The sequence below is a fragment of the Haemaphysalis longicornis genome, unplaced genomic scaffold (assembly GCF_048455015.1).
Source record: "Haemaphysalis longicornis isolate Haplotype H1 unplaced genomic scaffold, Haemaphysalis longicornis Haplotype H1 scaffold_9, whole genome shotgun sequence".
Lineage (NCBI taxonomy): Eukaryota > Metazoa > Arthropoda > Arachnida > Ixodida > Ixodidae > Haemaphysalis > Haemaphysalis longicornis.
Window position 1 is genome coordinate 89096391 of NW_027526460.1, and position 18356 is coordinate 89114746.

General features: G+C 44.8%; 1 protein-coding gene across 1 annotated transcript in view; it reads left to right on the plus strand.

The window, feature by feature from the left end:
* The window catches only part of LOC144152720 (uncharacterized), a 51710-nt gene that overhangs the window by 10276 nt on the left and 23078 nt on the right, over positions 1 to 18356 (plus strand). Inside the window, exons 4-12 of the mRNA XM_077684126.1 lie at positions 238 to 367; positions 2756 to 2872; positions 4105 to 4233; positions 6264 to 6368; positions 7605 to 7744; positions 8859 to 9430; positions 12526 to 12698; positions 15104 to 15189; positions 17698 to 17776. Of these exons, the coding sequence (XP_077540252.1) occupies positions 238 to 367; positions 2756 to 2872; positions 4105 to 4233; positions 6264 to 6368; positions 7605 to 7744; positions 8859 to 9430; positions 12526 to 12698; positions 15104 to 15189; positions 17698 to 17776 (1531 nt within the window). The remainder of the gene's footprint in view (positions 1 to 237; positions 368 to 2755; positions 2873 to 4104; positions 4234 to 6263; positions 6369 to 7604; positions 7745 to 8858; positions 9431 to 12525; positions 12699 to 15103; positions 15190 to 17697; positions 17777 to 18356) is intronic.

Sequence of the window (18356 nt, forward strand, 5' to 3'; positions counted from 1 at the left end):
GAGATAGTAATTTTCTTTTTTTTTTCTTTTTGTAATTTCTCTGTCCTTTAAAACGGCTGTTTGAAACAGTTCAGTAGCAGTCAAACCATTTTTGACACATTTTATCAGGTTTCAAAAGCGTCTGGTTCCTGTATGCACCTAGCAGCAAAGCTCCCGTGTTGCTCTCAGGTGGTCCACGGGGTCTTAACGCCGACTACATTGCGTGTGTTGGGATTGTGGGTGTGTGTCTTTTTTCAGGGCACCCTTTGAAGGCCAGGAGCGCTACACCAACATCCGGCAGGCAGTGCTGAAACTGGGCATTGAGCTGGCGTCCACGGCGCAGCGGGACCACTTTGCGGCCAAGCCGTACGCTGTCATCCAAAGCAGCGTGAGTGTCGAGGATTCAGTCACCCTTACTTGTGTCGCAATTGTTGGCACGGTAACTGGCAAACTTTTTAAGTTACAGAAATTCGGACGGCAGAGCTCTTTTGTCTCATCCAGCTGTCGGTGCTTTTTTTGTAGAGGCATGTAAATACAGCCGAACCTGGTTACAACAAAGTAGTATCGGGACAGTAATTTAGTTCGTTATATCCAATATTCGTTGTAACAGTAGAGCTAAAAATCGGTTCAAAACAATCAGTAATCCGGCTCCCACAAAAATCCTGGATACAAAAACGCATTATTTGAATCTTTGAACCTACTATGAACAAGGTAACCCTTATCTTTCTCCTTGTGGAATTTCAAGCTCAATGAACCAGAACATGAAACGGGAAATTACAACAGAACAAAGTTTATTTGCAAAACAGGTCTGCGTTCCTATTTTTTCGAGGAAGGATGTGACCTTTGTCGGGTGGCAATTCACAGAACTGAGCGGGACGAAGTTTTCTACAGCGCTCATGAACAAAGGGGCCTTTTCTACTCCGGAAGCTTTTCCAAGTAGCTTCTCAGCCTACTGGTCAAAAATTTCTTCGTTATGTCTGATAGTGCGCGCGGCTCTCACAGTCTCGCATTCGTTACAAAAGAGTACCCTAAGTGTCATTGAAATGAGGCGTGACCAACCAAAGTTCGTATCTAGTTCGCTATAGCTGATAATTCGCTATATCAGTGTTTGTTATAACGAGGTTCAACTATAAACCTTGACTGGAATAGGATTCTTGCACAAAATTTAATCATTGAATGGTAGGATTTTCACTTCAAATAAAGAAATGCAAGTGCAAAATAAATGGTTCCCCGTATTTGTACTTTTCATTCAGAGTTTAAAGAATGAGTGGTGTTGTTTTAAACTTGTTTGGAACCAAAGAGTTCTACACTCTCGTGTGAAGAGCACATTCAGTTTTGAAAATTTGGCTGGGTTCAAATAGCTTGCGGCTCTTTGCACAAATGAATGGTGCCTAGGCAGTAACTGGCCCTGTGTTGGCGATATTTGAAGGAGCCTCTTTTTATCTTCCTTGGTGTTGTTTATGTCTCCTGGCTCTGTATGTCAACACCGCTAAAGCAACGGAGGCAATGCTACCAGTACAATGTCACTTTTCCTGGTGTCAGGGATTGTGGCAGCACATCTCAATTGTAGACTTTCCTGAAACAGCCGTAATGGGAGTTTAGCTCGCAAGTTTAAATTACAGCAGCAGTTAGGGCAAGTCTGTTTGACAAATATCTGGCATGCTATAGTGCCAGTCGCATACAAAACGGGTTGAGTGAAGTGTTGATATTTGTACTTCAAAATGACATAAATTTCTTTATTAGGAATTTGGTCTTCTTGGAATAGATTATTTTCTCAGTCGTTATAGTTCGAATTCAAAGCTTCAACATCTCTACTTTCTTGCACCAGCCCTCGGAGCAATAGTTGAGTGCTATTTCAGTTGGGAGGACACAGTTTTTGAAGCGAAATACTAACAGTTACGCGGAGTAGTGGAGCTCATGTGTGAGATGGGAGAGCTGTTCTGGAGGCACTTTTGTTTTTAACCAGTTGCGGCTAACTCATCTTCGCAGCTGCAGTAATTGATAGAAAAACTCTCTCGATTAAAATTACTTTTAGATGACACAGGGGGGGTTGGCTTAAAGGTATATACAAAGTGGGGAGGCAGTGTGCCACATCATGTCAGTTGCTAAAAGCTGCATGTAACTGGCCTACGGGTTCGGAGATTTGTTGGCATTTTTAGTTCAAAGTAGCATTTGGGATTCGAGGCAAGGGGAGCACTAAAGGCATTCTCACTTATGATACCTCATTTGCTACTGCATGTTATACGTTGTTGTTAGGGCAAGCAGTCCAAGTGCTTGCGAATTCAAGCCATTCGTCACGGCTGTGGTCGGGGCTAGAAGGAATAGAAAGGAGCAATACAAGGATGTGAAACCTGCCTCGGTGGTGCAGTGGCTAAGGCATTGTGCTGCTGAGCCCAAGGACCCTGGTTTGATTCCCAGCTGCGGTGGCTGCTTTTCAAAGGGGGCGAAAAGCAAAACGCCTGTGGGTTGAAATTAAGGTGCACATTAAAAATCCCCAGGTGGTCGAAATTAGTCCGTAGCCCTCCACTACAGTGTGCCTCATAGCTCAGGCGTAGCCTCGGCGCATTAAACCCCACAATCAATCAATCAATCAATCAATAAACCAGTCACTATAAGTTGTCGAAGTGGTTGTGCATTCAAGCCATTTTTCATGGCTGGGGAAAATACCCAGAAGGAATGCAGAAGTGATAAGTGGTTTTAAGGAATTTTCGAATGCAGAAGTGAAAATTCTACAAGTATCTGTGTTGCTCATAACCTGTACTCCTGCCGAACCCAGTGCTACAACCTGGCGGACATTTGTGATATCATCATCCAAGAGTGCCATGACTCCCTCATCATCCAGCCTGCCTCCCTCGATGTAGCCACGGTCAAGAAGAAAACGGAAGAGGAATGGGTACGCCACCTTTTTTCTTCTTTGTTTAAGTGCAGAGCACTTTAGGGGCTCGCCTTGTCGTCGTAGCTCACTCGCTGGACCCAAGTAGAGCCCCCACGGCGTTCCATCATCACAGCGTCCCACAGAGGCTTCAAAAGCCAAGCGGTTTAAATAGTCATAAGCGTTCGAAACTTGTGAACCGCTGGCGCTTGTCATACATCTCCCCGTTGTTTAGCGCAAAGAAAACTGCAGGCACATTTGAGGCAAATTATGCGTAATTAACCAGCAGTGCCCGCGTTCATTTAGTTTGGAACGCTCGTTAAGTTGGTTTTTACGATAGTAAGCGAAAAAAAAAGTGGCAGTGCAATGCCGGCACGTGCGGGAAGAAAAGCAAGCACAAAAAGAACGGAACTCCCGCTGGCGCAGTTGCAGGAAGGGGGTGCAGGAGCACTGCGAAGGCGGGAAATTTGAATTGCGTTGAATGGTAGCGGTGAGCAGAAAACGGCGCTACAGCCCACTATAGAGAATCACTGCTCTGCATTTCTGACAGCTTTCACATTGAGTGGAACGGCTTTAATTTTTATATTGTTCCCTCCCTCTTTTTTTTTGGGGGGGCTCACTGTTAAGTCTTTCGGCACTTCCTCAATGTGAGCACACTATTTCATATTGCCGTTGTTGCACAGAAAAAAAACTAGGTTGGGAAATAGTGAGGGGAAAAAAGTCGTAGCCAAACTAACAATAAGATTGGGCGCCCAATTTGAACGTAGTTGGGACTGCTTTTATGCGCACGGCAAGTTTTGTAGTTCCTACTTCTGGCATTAAAAGAGTTTCATCCCTCCTCCTACTCCTGTTTCTTGCACCATAGAGGGAAGACCGGTGAAATTTCGCGATGTGGCATTCGTGCAATGCTAACTGATGCGAAGGACATTGTGTTATGCAGCCAGATTGAGACCCGAAGTTTTAATTGCCGATTTGAATGGAAGTTGGTTGTACTTGTTTCATTTAGCACATTGCAGCTTGCACATTTGTGTTTAATTCCATCCTGATATATGGGAGCACACAGTTCTCAAAGGAGCTCGTTGCTGGTGACGTAACACCGGAAAGTTTTGGGAAGTGTAGGTGAAATGCCGGTGTGCCTGCCATCCAAAGAAATGAATACACCTGTCGCATGTCATCGTACCGGGTGTCCTTGCCAATTCCTTTGTGAAGATAATTGACCCCGAATCCGTCCTCTTTCTTTGCGTCCCTCCCAGGGCATGCAGATAAACTCCTCCTACTCGGGCATTCATGTGGTCGGCGGCGTCAAGTTCCAGAGTCCCAGTCACCGGTGCGGCAAAGTCGATGTCGGCGATGAGATCGTCCAGATCAACTACCAGACTGTGGTACGCGCTCTCCTCTTAGTCCCGGGCATGCTGCACGATTTGTGCTGGACGTGGGGTGGCCAGATCTCCCATTTCGACCGTGGCAGTCCACTTTCAGATGTTTATTGCGGGTACCATGACTTTTTTTACGGTGAAGCTGTTTACTTATAGCACCTGTGTGCATGCCCTGCATGTGTTCCCGTCGGGGGGGTTCCGGAGCTGGGAGGTTTCCGTGAACAGAAATCATGGTAGGGAGAGAGGGTGTGGCGAGTCGGTCTCATGTTGTGTGGCGTTCTGTAGCATGAGGCGGCGAGCCGCTGAAGTGAAAAAGTAAGTTACGCTAGATAGATAGATTAGCTTACCGAGAACACGAATATACCACTCTTACGCGAAGCTTTTTTTTAAAAATTAAGATGAAAAATAGTGAAAACGTGAAGACGGTGGCCGCCGCCACTGGCTGTACCGCACAGCTTGCACCAGAAGTGCTTAAGTCTTCTTGCGTGTGCAATGTCTGCTTGATGGCGCTACAGATCTATACATGGGGCGGCAGTACCGCTTTTCAAAGGAGCGTGCGAGCTATGCATGAGCGGTTGGTTCGATGCCAACATTCGCGGGGCATCAAAAGGACAATATTTTTTCGTTCAACATAGCGTCAGTACTGATTACAGGTCCCACGAAGGAACATTTTGCTTAGTGGTCTGGAGCAGCAAAGGACGTGGAAGTGGGAGTTGGGGAAAGCACAACTGATTTGACAGAAACTGACCAAACCGCTCGGTATGTGGTAGCGCTGTATTCGGTTGCTTCTATACCACTATACATCACTGCTGCCTCGCTTACTTCCGGTTTATCGTGGCGCAAACAGCGACTGCAATCGCTGTTTGCGCCACACTTGATTAGTTTTTTGTTAGTGATTTCTCAGCAATTAAGGCATCTTTTGGCACCGAATCAACACTAAAATGGCCCTTGGGAGGTCAGCCTTTTGTTTGAAACCAACTTTCTGGTTGCCTTTAGTGTCCCTTTAACAATCAGCGCACAAAAGACAAGACACAAGAAAGAAGTAACCGACAGAACAGCGCTGCCCAATTCACAGTCCTCTTGGACATTTATGCTTTTTCGCATTCACAACCCATAAAAAGTGCTGAGGTTTCTTCGGGCTCTCTGTTTTGTGAATCTGTGCAACCCAATGAAACTGAAACAGCTTCGCTGGGTGATCCCCCCGCCAAGTAAATAATTTGACCTTTGAATTTGTTTTGTTTCAATTAAGTATCACGACTTATTTTGCAGGTATGAGAGATTGAAAGTTTGTTTTACTAGCTACGTACGGAATAATTACAAAATAGTTATGGAATAATTATTTAATAAAAAATAAGCAGCGGTGGGGGCCAGTGAACGAGAGAATATGCGGCAGCATAGAGGAGCTGTCAGTCTCTCAGATGCAACCTGAGCAAGATGCAGTGCTGGCTGCTTATGCTCACCCCCGCATTCCCTGTTCTCTGTTAAGTGCAGAGCACTTTAGGGGCTCGTTTTGTCGTCATAGCTCGCCCGCTGGACCCACGTAGAGCCACACGGCATTCCATCATCGCGGCGTAACCCAGAGGCTTCAAAAGCCAATCAGTTTATATAGTCATAAGCGTTTGAAACTCGTGAACCGCTGGCGCTTGTCATACATCTCCCCGTTGTTTAGCGCAAAGAAAGCTGCAGGTACACCGGAAGCAAAATATGCGTAATTAACCGGCTGTGCCCGCGTTCATTTAGTTAGGAACGCTCGTTGGGTTGGTTTTTACGACAGTAAGCGGAAAAAAAAAAAGTGGCAGTGCAACGCCGGCACGTGCGGGAGGAAAAGCAAGCACAAAAAGAACGGAACTACCGCTGGCGCAGTTTCAGGCAGGTGGTGCGGGAGCACTGCGAAGGCGGGAAATTTGAATTGCGTTGAATGGTAGCAGTGGGCGGATAACAGTGCTACGGCCCATTATGGCAAATCACTGCTGTGCACTTCTGACAGCTTTCACACTGAGTGGAACGGCGTTAATTTTTTACGAAAAATGTTCCAGGTGGGGTGGCAGCTGAAGCACCTGGTGTACATGCTCCAGGAGCACCCCACTGAGGTCCTGCTCACCCTCAAGAAGAGGCCCCGCCACACCAACATCCTCGGACAGGTCAGTCGGGGGGTTCCTTTTTCTCGGCACTGAATGTTGGCTTTCCTCACCCTTTTCAACGCGATAGTGTTATTAGGCTCATCGAGCACTTCTCCGCGGGCACCAGGGGTGCATTGCAATTTTTTGTTTAGACGGCTTCATTTCCGTCTTCGTGGACAGTCAGCCGTGTTAAGCTCCGTCCCGATTCAAACGCAGCCAGCAACAAAGACTGCTTCGCGGAGACATTGTCGAGGTCAAGAGCAATGCACGCTACCTTGCTGTCTACAAGCTAACTTTGACAAGCTAACTTGTACTTTAATTTAAATGTTTCGTGTAATTTAGTAGTTGTGAAGAGGCTTCTTCTTACTTTGTAAATTACGTAATGTTAGTATATAATAACAATATTTTTATTTTTTGCAAAACTGCGGCTTGAGTTTTTTAACATGCTACAACAATGTTTTCTTTTGTGGTGGTGGCCAACTGCGCCATTCCAATTCTTGTCACTTTGGACTGCTTCGTAAGCCATCTATCATGCTTTCCTCGAATTGGAATGCAGCATAGGTGTCCACAACTGTCGTGCTTATCAGCCATCAGCAATCATCTTCTGTGGAAAGAAAAAAAAAATTATTTCCTGGGCTACCCAAAAACAACAGATGGGCACTAGTTTCCTATTTTCGTATGTATGTAAATAACTGTTGTATTTACAGAGCTCATATTTGCAGTAATATTCTACAAGGGCCTTATGTTCAAATTGTATTTTCCCGAATTTTTTTTGTGTGTACCATATGCAAAGTAGCATTGATGTTTTCATCAATTTTATTTTCTATTTGTTACTTTTTCTGTCTTGATAATTGTTTATAAAATTCTTAATAAATCTATTGTTTGAAATTATTACTTTTGGAAAGCCCTATCCTTGCTCTATCATTTCGTACCTTGCACTTTCGCATCAATCATTTGCTCTGGCAGGGAAACAAATATTTCCTGGACTGCCAAAAACCAATCGATTTTTCCACGGTCACGGAAGTGTTAAAGAAGTCCCTAGGCATGATGTCTCAGAACAACCAATCTCACACCCCACATTGGAATCACAAGCCAAGAAGGCTACATGTGTCACTAAATTTCTTCGGCTACTGACTGTGAAGCGCGTTACTGTTACTTGGCTTCAGTTTGGGGGAGTCCCTCGTTTTTTAATTTGGGTGCATTCTCGTCCCATTTCTGTGATGTGACTCCCCTGATATTCTGTCCCGTCATGTGCAGGTGATTGTCTTGAGGCCCTACAGGATACCCCTGAAGAAGGTCACCTATGGCAAGGTCATGTGGCCGGAAAACGGTGTGCAGCCAGTCAACATAGAGGAGGTCTTTCCCAACAAAACGCCCCAGGAGCCCTCAAGCCCAAGGCAAGCCCAATTTGACCTCTGACCTTTAGCAGCCTGAACACTCATGTTGCAGCTGGTCACACGACACCACAGGGAGAGGGAAAGGCAGGAATGAGGGAAGCAGAGAGAGAGAGAGAGAGAGAGAGAGAGAGAGAGAGAGAGAGAGAGAGAGAGAGAGAGAGAGAGAGAGAGAGAGAGAGAGAGAGAGAGAGAGAGAGAGAGAGAGAGAGAGAGAGAGAGAGAGAGAGAGAGAGAGAGAGAGAGAGAGAGAGAGAGAGAGAGATTTTCACTGTCCAGTGGGAAGGTTTTTGGGCACTAATTCGATGCGCTGGATTTGTACTGTTGGAAGGCTGAAGAGAAAGAAGTGACCTGTATAATAGAAGAAAACCTTGTTGTGGTAAGAATCGGTTCTCATGAAATTGCTTGAACTGAAGTTGTTCTATTTTCAGTTTTTTTTTCTTGTTTTGCGATGAAAAAATAAGCTGGCCAAAGTTTATCAAATCAGTGGCTCTACACGGTCAAAATAGATTCTTATTTGGCTTGGCTTGGCATGGCAATGGCCAGAGCTTACTTGTTGCCTGTCTATTTAGAATGCAGCAGAGTTGCTTGCTTGTGAGTGCAGTGTTGTGGCTGAGGTACTTCTTGGGGAATTAAAAAAGCAATCGCACTTAGATTTCCAGGTCATTCTTGTTGTCCCTGCAAGTTCCTTTATGGCAGCTTCTTACAAACAACATACCAAGTTGCTTGTTTGTTACTGATATATAACAAACAATATAGCTGTAACCGCTTCGCTTAGTAATCATTTTCCTGACTAACAGGCCTCTACCTGACCAGACACCATTTCATCAAACACCACGGTGATTTGGTGGCTGAAGCGTTGCGCTGTTCAAAGTAGGGTCACGTTTTTAATTCTCGGCTGCCGAGCCAGAATTTTTCTGGGAGGCAAAAGCGAAGACATCTTTGTGTACAATATTTCAACAACACAGAGTGGTCTGTACTAATCTGTGGCCCTTCACTACAGTCCGCCTTATATCCCAGATATAGCTTTTGTGCCGGGACACACGCACATGCAGACACAAAAAGAAGAAGTCTAGTTCAAACACTTCTTTCACTTCTTTGTTGGGTGCTTGTCCAGGGTGGTGCTTCGAGAGGTGGAAGATGACGATTCAGCCTTCCTGCCAGACGCGGCCGTGCAGAGTGCCACCTCGACGGCAACTGCATCGGTCGCGGCACCATCCTCCATCCGCGCCCAAGTCTTCCCTCCCCGGTCGCGGGCCGCCATCCACCGGCGAGCCACGGTCAGCGGCGCGTCCCCGACGGTCACCAAGGCCCCCGTCAGTCTGCAAGACCTAGTCGCGGGCGGAATCCCCGGCCTCTTTGGCGGCGGCTCCAAGAAGAAAGACACGGTGTTCCGTTCGGTCTCCCACGACCCGGGTTGCCACGGCGCTGGCGGAAAGCTGACCGTTGCGGAAGGCTCTCCGGCGAGCGCGGAGGACGGGAAGGAGCCGGAAGCCAAGCTGGTCGAGCAGCCGGATAGCAAGAAGCATGAGTCGGCTGCGCATGGGGCTTCGGAAGCCGCCGCACCCGTGGTGACCAAGGCGCGGACTTCGTCGGACTCTGCGGTCGTTCCCCTGGTGGGCAGGTCGTTTGGCATGGCGGGGACGCTTTCGTCGCGCCTCAGGGAGGCCAGAGGATTGGCAACAGGCGGTGAGTTGGGATTTCGCTGTGTGTGTGTGCCTCTTTTTAAAGTGAAGCTGTCTTGCGCCAGTGTTTTTCAATATACACCAGTGGCGAGACTCCACCTTGGAATCAAGGTCGCGTGCGCACCCCTGCTTTGTTGAAGCTGATGGTGCCGCTAAATGGTGCCACATTTAGTGGACAAAGACTGAACTTTGCTAAAAAGTAACTTAATAACACAACTTAATAATGTAACTTTTTCGGTACTGCTCCATAGGCCATCGATCACATATGATCGATGGTTTCGCGAGCCTGCAGAATACAAATTTTCGCTCGATGGAACACCTAGCGACATCTAGGAGATAGTTTGAAAACTGGAGTTTTTCTTTTGTGGAGTTTCTTTTTTTATCGCCTGGCGGCAACACATCAGATATTTTATTCTGACAGGCAGTGGTTTCGAATGTAAACAAACATGGCGTCATACTAGCGCGAGCGCGTTAAGAAATCCGCCTCGTCTTGTCTCGCATATCTTCGCCTTCTACTGTTGATTTTAACGATGAGAGTGGCAGTGAAGAGTTGGAATGCGGCTTTAGAAGTCGGATTTCAGCTCGAGTGAGGATTCGGGTGTCGATTAGCCTGGAACATCAAATTGCGCTCCAAAGGTGGGTGTTGGTTTCGGTTTCAGTTGGTCTGGAGTAGGTATGTGCGCTCGAAATATGTTCTGGCTGGTTTATATTTGTTCGCTAGGGTGTTAACTACCTATGGTGTGATCTCCTTCCACCAGCGCAGAAACGGATCAAGTTTTCCCGAGACGAGAGCCTGGCGTGTAACTGGGCGACGACGTAGCCATGGCCCTAGCGCCATAGAGGTCACACAAAACAAAGAACCAGTTACACCCAGCCGCATCAAACTTTCGCGATAAAGAAGCAAAGCATTGTGTAAGTTTTGTATATCCTGAAGTAATTTTATTCTTTTTAATATTCTTATATTTACGCTTTTTTCTATCTTTTTCTGTAGTTTTTTTACGAAGTTCTTACTTCAGATTTTTTCCTGGTTCTATCGTCAGTGTTGAAGTAAAACTAGGTATTGTATGTGAAAGAACATATAATTAGCTGCATTTTGGTATATGCTAAGGCAGGATGGTGCCTTTCCTTTATGTAATAAAAAATTTGTACTGAGACCTCCCTTTTTCATCACTTTTTCCGGCGGTCCCGAAAGAGTTAAACCTTGCTTTTTAAATTAGAAAACATCACATTGGTAATGTTTACTTCTAGTTCCGTGGTTTTTCTTTTACGGCAGCAGGTGCAAGCACTTGAGTGCTACTTTCTGCTGGCAGGTGGGAGGGCTAGTCTACTTGTCCCCATTTGTCTTCAGTGCGGGGGCCAACCGTGGACCGTTTTTGGTACATAGGGCCTACAGGGAGTTTTGCAACTGGTGGATATTGTGTAAGCTGGTCTTGCGTTAGGTTCTGACCAAAATTGCATGCACTTATCCAGTCACTCCGACTAAGAGTACACGCTCACTTTAGAGCTAGCGTAAAAAGCTCTGTAGCGCTCAGTCTAATGTGGGTACCTCGGAAAAATCGTACTAAAATTGGCCGCGAAGACGACTCTATCATTACACCGAGTTTTGGTTACTTGTCGCAGTTAGTTTACCGGTGAAGTTGTGAACACTACACAATTCCTAACTGCTGTTAGTATACATGTCCACTTATACACATATCCATGTATATGGGGGAAGCGTAGCTACAGAAAACGGCTGTCACCTTTGTTTGATCAAAACTATCCTGAAGTGAATTATAATTACCTCTAAGGAAGTTATGTGTATTTGTCCTTATTTAGTGGACATAGGAAGTCACCATGCATAACTCACTACAGTTACCCACCAATAAAGCTTCACTGGCCCTCCATCTTCACAGTGGTGGAGGGGCTCTAAATATCTTTTTCTAGGAGTAAAGTGACTGCTGAACAGGTGCTGAATTTTGTGCCTGTTGGGGCCTCGGAGAATGCCATAGGCAAGAAGGCTGGGGCGTGGGGTGCGAAAATTTACAAGGGGCAGTTGCAGGGCACAAGGTTTGATGATAGTGAGTATGTGTTGCTACAGTTTTGCACTCAAGCTGTCATCACCGTTAGGCCAAGCCTTCCTGCTTCTACATCCCAGGAAAATATTACAATTCTGATTCTATGTTTGAGACACGTAGTATAGCCCAATTAAAGTGAAACAGTGGTAATGTGAAATTTTATTGCTGTATGCACTTTTTCAGTGTGTCTTACAAAATCAGAGCATGAAGTATGCAGAGTATAGCACTGAATTTGCAGTAACTGCCTTAATTAAATTTTATGAGAACGTAATTATTGCGTATTTCACAAATTGCATGCGTGAAAATATGGCCTCGAGTCATCTTCAGAATCTTTCTCAGTGCAGCTTTTTTTATCCTAGAGGAAAACCTGCCGCGTTGGCTCAGTGACTATGGCGTTGCGCTGCTGAGCATAAGGACGCGGGGTCGATTCCCGGCTGCGGCGGCCGCTTTTCTGATGGAGGAGGAAAGTACAAACGCCCTTGTGCATGTACGAGATTTCGGCGCACGTTTAAGATCCTCAGGTGGTCAAAATTAATCCAGAGCCCTCCACTACGGTGCACCTCATCGCCTGCATTGCATTGGCGCATTAAACCCTACAATCAGTCAATCAACCTTGCTTTCTCACACACTAATCATTGCCGTATTTTATCTGGCCCACTTTCATGCTTTGGGTGAGGACTGTCTACACCCTCACAGTAACAAATTTAACTGCATTACACCGATACCGAAGATATTTTAAGTGAGTGTTGTCGATGTGCGAAGAGCGCAGACAAAAGTTTGTGTCAACGTTCTTTGGTCCTAGCTGCCTTTGCATCATAAAAATGCACATGCTACTATACTGCTACTCCTACCTCGCTTTCTCGTCTAACTTTGCACCTGCCAAATTGCTTCTCACCTCTTGTGTTTCAAATTGCACAGCTTTTAGCTTGGGGCACCTCACTTAAGAGCCTTTGGGAATTGCTAAAGAAGGCAGCCATTCCCCCTCCCCCCCCGTTTAGAGGTCTCTATGCTGGTACTACAAACCTTTTCCTGTTCTTTTCTTTAGAGTCGGCAGCGAAGCACCCCATTGGGCCTGCCGTGTCCGGAGCAGGTGGGAGCCACGCGCCATCTGACGTCCGTCCCGATGTGGGGAGCCAGTCCCCGCGCGAGAGAAGGCTGTTTGGTCCTGGCATGGGGAAGCGCACGCCGATGGTCACCCTCAAGGTCCCCAAGATTGAGGTACGGCTGGTTTCGCTGCTTCCAATGCGCTGTCGCATGGCTTTCTCGTTTTGGAGTAGGATGTGTGCAAGGTGTTGACACAGTCAACGCCAAGTGTGACACAGAAAAATATCTGTGTGTGAGGCATGATGCATCACCATTATCCTTACAGTGATGAAAACTGCCCTGACCTTATCATCCTTACACTATGCTTACATCCTTACTCCAAACTATCCTTACATTATCATCTTTACAGTGATGAAAACTGCCCTGTCCTTATCACCCTTACATTATCCTTACATCCTTACACCAAACTATCCTTACATTATCATCCTTACAGTGATGAAAACTGCCCTGTCCTTATCATTCTTACATTATCCTTACATTCTTACACCAAACTATCCTTATATTATCATCTTTACAGTAATGAAAACTTGTCATAAGCAATATCACTGTAAGTTGGTGTTTAGTGAAGAGGCCAGAGGAAAACTCCTGAGTAGTACACCATTGTATGGGTGTGAGGGTGAAGGAACCGGAACCATAGATTAAAATAAAATTCGAACACCCCTCCGTCTAACGGCGACGATGGTTGAAACACAAAGCTTTTTTGCAAACTATTCAAATGGTGGAGTGTCAAAGTCAAGGTGAGAATGAATGTAGTGGAGTGATCGCTGTGAGTAATCTTGGAGTAATCATTACGATGAATGAAGACACGTATTAAAGAGATTGCCTTTATTGAATCTGATGTTGGAATGGCGCAATGGGATAGACATTGGCTTCATAACTTGAGGGACCCAGGTTCGGTTCCGATTACGGAAATCATTTTCTTGTTGAGGCCTTTGTGTAAAGTTGGTTTTCCTGTAGTGCATTTCGCTGTGTGCCAGACACTATCAAAGAGGCATAGAAAACTTTGTTTCAATAACTGGAGAAACAATGAGAAAAAAAAGAAACTAGAAAAGGAAGCGAGGGGCAGTTGTTGCACAGTACTAGCTTAGCTGCTTTTCGATTCAGTTCTCTTCCTCTCAGTTCTGAGTAAAAGCTGATTGCACAAAAGGTCGCAGGTGTGTGCACAATGCTGTGCATGCAATCTTAGCGCTAATCAGAGGTCAATAAGCTGTGGCAGATTGCATGCGCCCCTGTTCGGCTTTTCACACAGGAAAAAAGCTAGTACCGTGCAGTGCTCCTTTGTACTGCTGTCAGTGGAACTGCCATTTTGTGGCAACACAGAGTTGAACCCTCTCCCCCCCCCCCCCCTTTCTCTCTCTCTCTCTCTCTCTCTCTCTCTCTCCTCTCTCTCTCTCTCTCTCTCTCTCTCTCTCTCCTCTCTCTCTCTCCTCTCTCTCTCTCTCTCTCTCTCCTCTCTTCCTCTCTCTCTCTCTCTCTATCTCTCTCTCTCTCTCTCTCTCTCTCTCTCTCTATCTCTCTCTCTCTCTCTCTCTCTCTCTCTCTCTCTCTCTCTTCTCTCTCTCTCTCTCTCTCTCTCTCTCTCTCTCTCTTTATTTTTTATGGAACTGCAATCTTGAGTTACGGCATATCTGATCCAAGAGGGAGAAAGAACACTGAACTCCAGACGAAGGTGATGTGATAAGATGATAACATAGATGACACACTTACGGACAGAAAAAAAAAAAAAGCAGGAGTTGCTGCTTGCCTAGGCAGCACTCCGTCACCTTCAGGGACTGTCTGTATTGTCGGCGGCCACCGAAGCCCGCATGTTTTATTGGCGACTGTGCGAGCACTGCATTGGGAAGCCCAGGGGTCACGCATGCTAGCCATAATTTTGCCTCCGCTCCGGTTTTTGATCGTGAAGTTGTCCTTTTGCACACATTTATTTCAATTCTATGGCCACAGGCTTTGTTGCGTAGTCTAATTGCGCTACAACAGTTGCCACTTCAACGAAATCTCTCGTACTGGAAGGATTTCCGACACCCCGTGGAGACAGTTACCACCCATAAGTGCTAATACGCAAAAAGTTCACTTTGTAGACAATGACTTTCTTTGAACTATTCTGCTTTGACAGAATTTTAATGATGGAATAAGAATAAAAGAATTACCGTATTTATTCTATTATGAGGTGGTCACGATTATAAGTGAGGGTTCAGTTTAGATAGTAAAAAAAACGTTTTTGTATACAAAATTTATATCTCTCTCTCTCTCTATATATATATATATATATATATATATATATATATATATATATATATAAAATCTTATCGTTTGAAAAGGGTTGCCAGGATACCAGAAATTATGAATGAAGCTGCATAAGATTAATTGTTCTGTGGTGTTCTAACAATTTCTTGGTTGATGTTCAAACAAAGGGTGTTCAAAACGTCGACTCGAGGTTTAAAATACCTTTATAAAAGTTTCAACGTGTGAGAATTCCATTTCTACAAGTGCCTAATTTGTTTCGGTTGCTGTTTACGCAGGACTTGAAGAGAAACCACTTGCACGACAGGGGAAGCAAATCCAGGACTCAGGAGTCGTCTTCTTCAAGTGCCCAAGCTAATTCCAGGTGGGTTCATCATTGCCGACGAGACAATCAGCTTTGCTGCCACCCTTAAACGTTTAAAGGCGCCGTGAAATCAAAGGACAGCTGTGTTCAATTTGAAGGAACTACTTTGTGGTGAAATCGCTCAGCTACATTCCAGCCACGAAAGACGGTTTCTTAACCCCCAAAAATGCAAGAAATATTAATGAGACAGACAACCGATTTTAGTCGAGTATATGTTCTCTAGCTTATATTAAAGCCAGCATTTCATACAGCGGGGTAACCACAAGCAATTTATAAACAAAGTGGCGGAAGTAATTTTAATTTGGCACCAGACTTTCTGAAATTGGAAGGGTGGCGGTTCGTGAGGTAGAGACTTGACACTACAATACGCGTCCCAGTCACGTGACCTGCAAACCTAGCAGCTACTTTAACTGGTGAAACGTTTATTCACTTATTGAAAACCTTTTAACACAAGTGTTTGTGTAAGTTTAAATTGTATATGTACTTTTAAACATTATTTTGAAAATTTTTAAGACACACCACCCGTTGCCGCTGGGTTGCTCTCAGTGTGGCTAACAGAATCAACGGCAGACCCCGTGAAAAAGCTTTGACGATTCTATCGGAGTCAGGGGCGTTTCTTCTAACAAAATATTCGATTTCAGTTTCCAAAAACGCCATTGGCAGCTTAAAAAAATAGAAAAAGAAAAGAAGGATGCGCTCGGGGAGAAACGAGCTGCCGACCTCCATAATGTGAAGCCAGATTCTGCCTATTTTCCATCCCAACAGATGGTGCCTTCGTGCAGAACAGACTAGTGAATATAAAAAAGAACACATAAAGGAATACGAAAGCCTGCGATTCACACTTTGTTAGCTGGGGATAAGCTTGTAAATACAGCTTTTCTTCTCGCATACAGACAAAAGTATGTTGCCCCGCTACTGTACGCCATGATTGCCAGCATTAGTTTTGGGAGGACACATACGGCTTGTAGATCTAAAAATTTCTATTTAATTAAAAAGTTCTAGGGCGTTATCAGCAAAATTGTTCCTTATTAAGGTGCTTTAAGTGATGCCCTTTCATTTGGGATAGAGAACGTTTACTCGACAAAAATTGGTTGTCTGTCCCTTTCAAGTTTTCAAACTTCAAACTTTCAAATTTTGCGCTACAGGGGCGCAATATGGGGCAGCACTAGAAATGCAGTTATCAGAGTATTAAGTGCACGTTAGCATTCAAGTGATACGATCAAATGAAACTAGGGGCCCCACTACAATGGCCCAGTCATGTTTCTTAGCAATAATTTAGGTCAGCGGCCGCCCATTGCACAGACGAGATTCCTTGATGTCGTAGAGCGATCGCCGGACAGTGGCCGGGGTGTGGCCATTGCTTCGCATGTTTTCTTTAATATCTCTGTTATTTTTTTTTTAATTTTTTGCGATATAATATGTACCATTTTTATCGGGGCAAAGCAGTCTTTTTAGTGAGCCAAACTTGTGTTTGGTCTTCATGGCCGTCTAAGTTAATGTGCATGACCTTGTGCAGAACCACTGAAGTAATAGTTGTACCAAAAATCAGCGCATTTGCTTCGCGGTTTTTGAACTAGGAGACCTGCAGATATTTGTGTCTAATTTACGTGCTTCACGTTTAAAACATTTAATTGCAACTGATTTACCCTAAATATGCCTTTCTGTTTTTGGTGCATTCCAAATTTTCCTGCAGAGTCGTGCTGTATGTGTGTATATGTGTATGTATATATATATATAAATATATATACAGTGTAGACCATTTGTAACGTAACCACTTGAAGTGCCGGACCAAATATTGTGCGGATACAGAACTGTGTGCATAAGCAAACCGCATATAATGCAGTTGCCGGGAGCACAATACTGTTTATAATGCGGTTTGTTGGCGGGTTCGCTGATCGACGAGCCGGGTCATCATTTTAGGGTCACAAAAAAGAAGGATTCGCGCCGGCATAAGCCAGGCTTCTTCCCTCTCTGCAGCTTCCGCTCTTCTAGACGCTAAGAAATGTGGATCAGAACATAAAATAAGCACAAAGTATAAGTTAAAGCCGCACTTGCAATCTGTAAAACCATGCAGCACCGTGTGATACGGAAAAAAGAAGAAAGACTGAACCTCTGTTTTTAAATGGCTTTCATTCGAGTGACGAACAAAGAATGATTGAAAGTTAGCATGTGATATGGTTGAATTTGCACATGTTTTGTTTATAGTGCAGTCCTGCTTATAGTGCGGATTTTTGCGGCTTCCGCGACAGGCATTATAATCGGTCTACACCGTATACAAAAAAACAAACAAGTTGCAGAGTTTGTGTTCTTAATGTCGTTACTTGATTGCATATCCCTGTGAAGGAAAGTAGCTCAGCAAAGCATCTTAGCGCAGCATCTTTTCTTGCGACATTTCTTGTGCCTTGTTCAATGCTTGCCCAAACAGAGATTTCCATTGTTTGGGCCTAACGTAGCTTTGCACAGGCCATTGTTTCAGCTTCAAAGGATAAAATTTTCTTTTCGTTATAGTGCGGGCTCTGACAGTGATCCGCCCAGTGCGAAAGTGGCTTTCGCTGCCAAGGAGTCTCCCAAGAAACCTATCGGCCAGGTGGGTGACAGTTTCTTCTCTTTTTTAATCTCTCTTTCTTCATTCTTTCTTTTTCATTTTTCCACAAAGTGTGAAGGAATTCCTAGTGCCCTGTGAGAAATGCTGGGCCTACTATTTGCATAGCGAGCTGTTAGCACACTAAGCTAGTAGCAAACATAGAGCGCACGAACTCAACCTTACTGGTTTAAAAACAAAGCTACCTTTGTGCTAAAAAAAGCTTGCTTTAGGTCTGTGAGTTTGTGTTCTTGTAGAGTCATATTGAACGGTGCAGACATCAGTTGGTTGGGATTAGCTAGCAAGCATTGTGAAGTCTTCACCGGTCATAATGGCCGAACTCTGCAGCTAACGTTAAGGTCTAAATGAAAAACAAAAAAGCATATTTGCGTGGTGTAGCTTATTTATTGGGAACTATGGAATCACAACTGGCCAGCAAGAAATTCTAAACGACAATGTTTCAGTTGAAAACTGTCACTGTAAGAAAAACAAGAGGTCAGAAAAAGGCGGCATTCAAACTGCTAGAAAATTTTAACTATTGTAGGAGTACTATTTAATTAAGGAACAGCTGCTTTCGAAAGGCGTG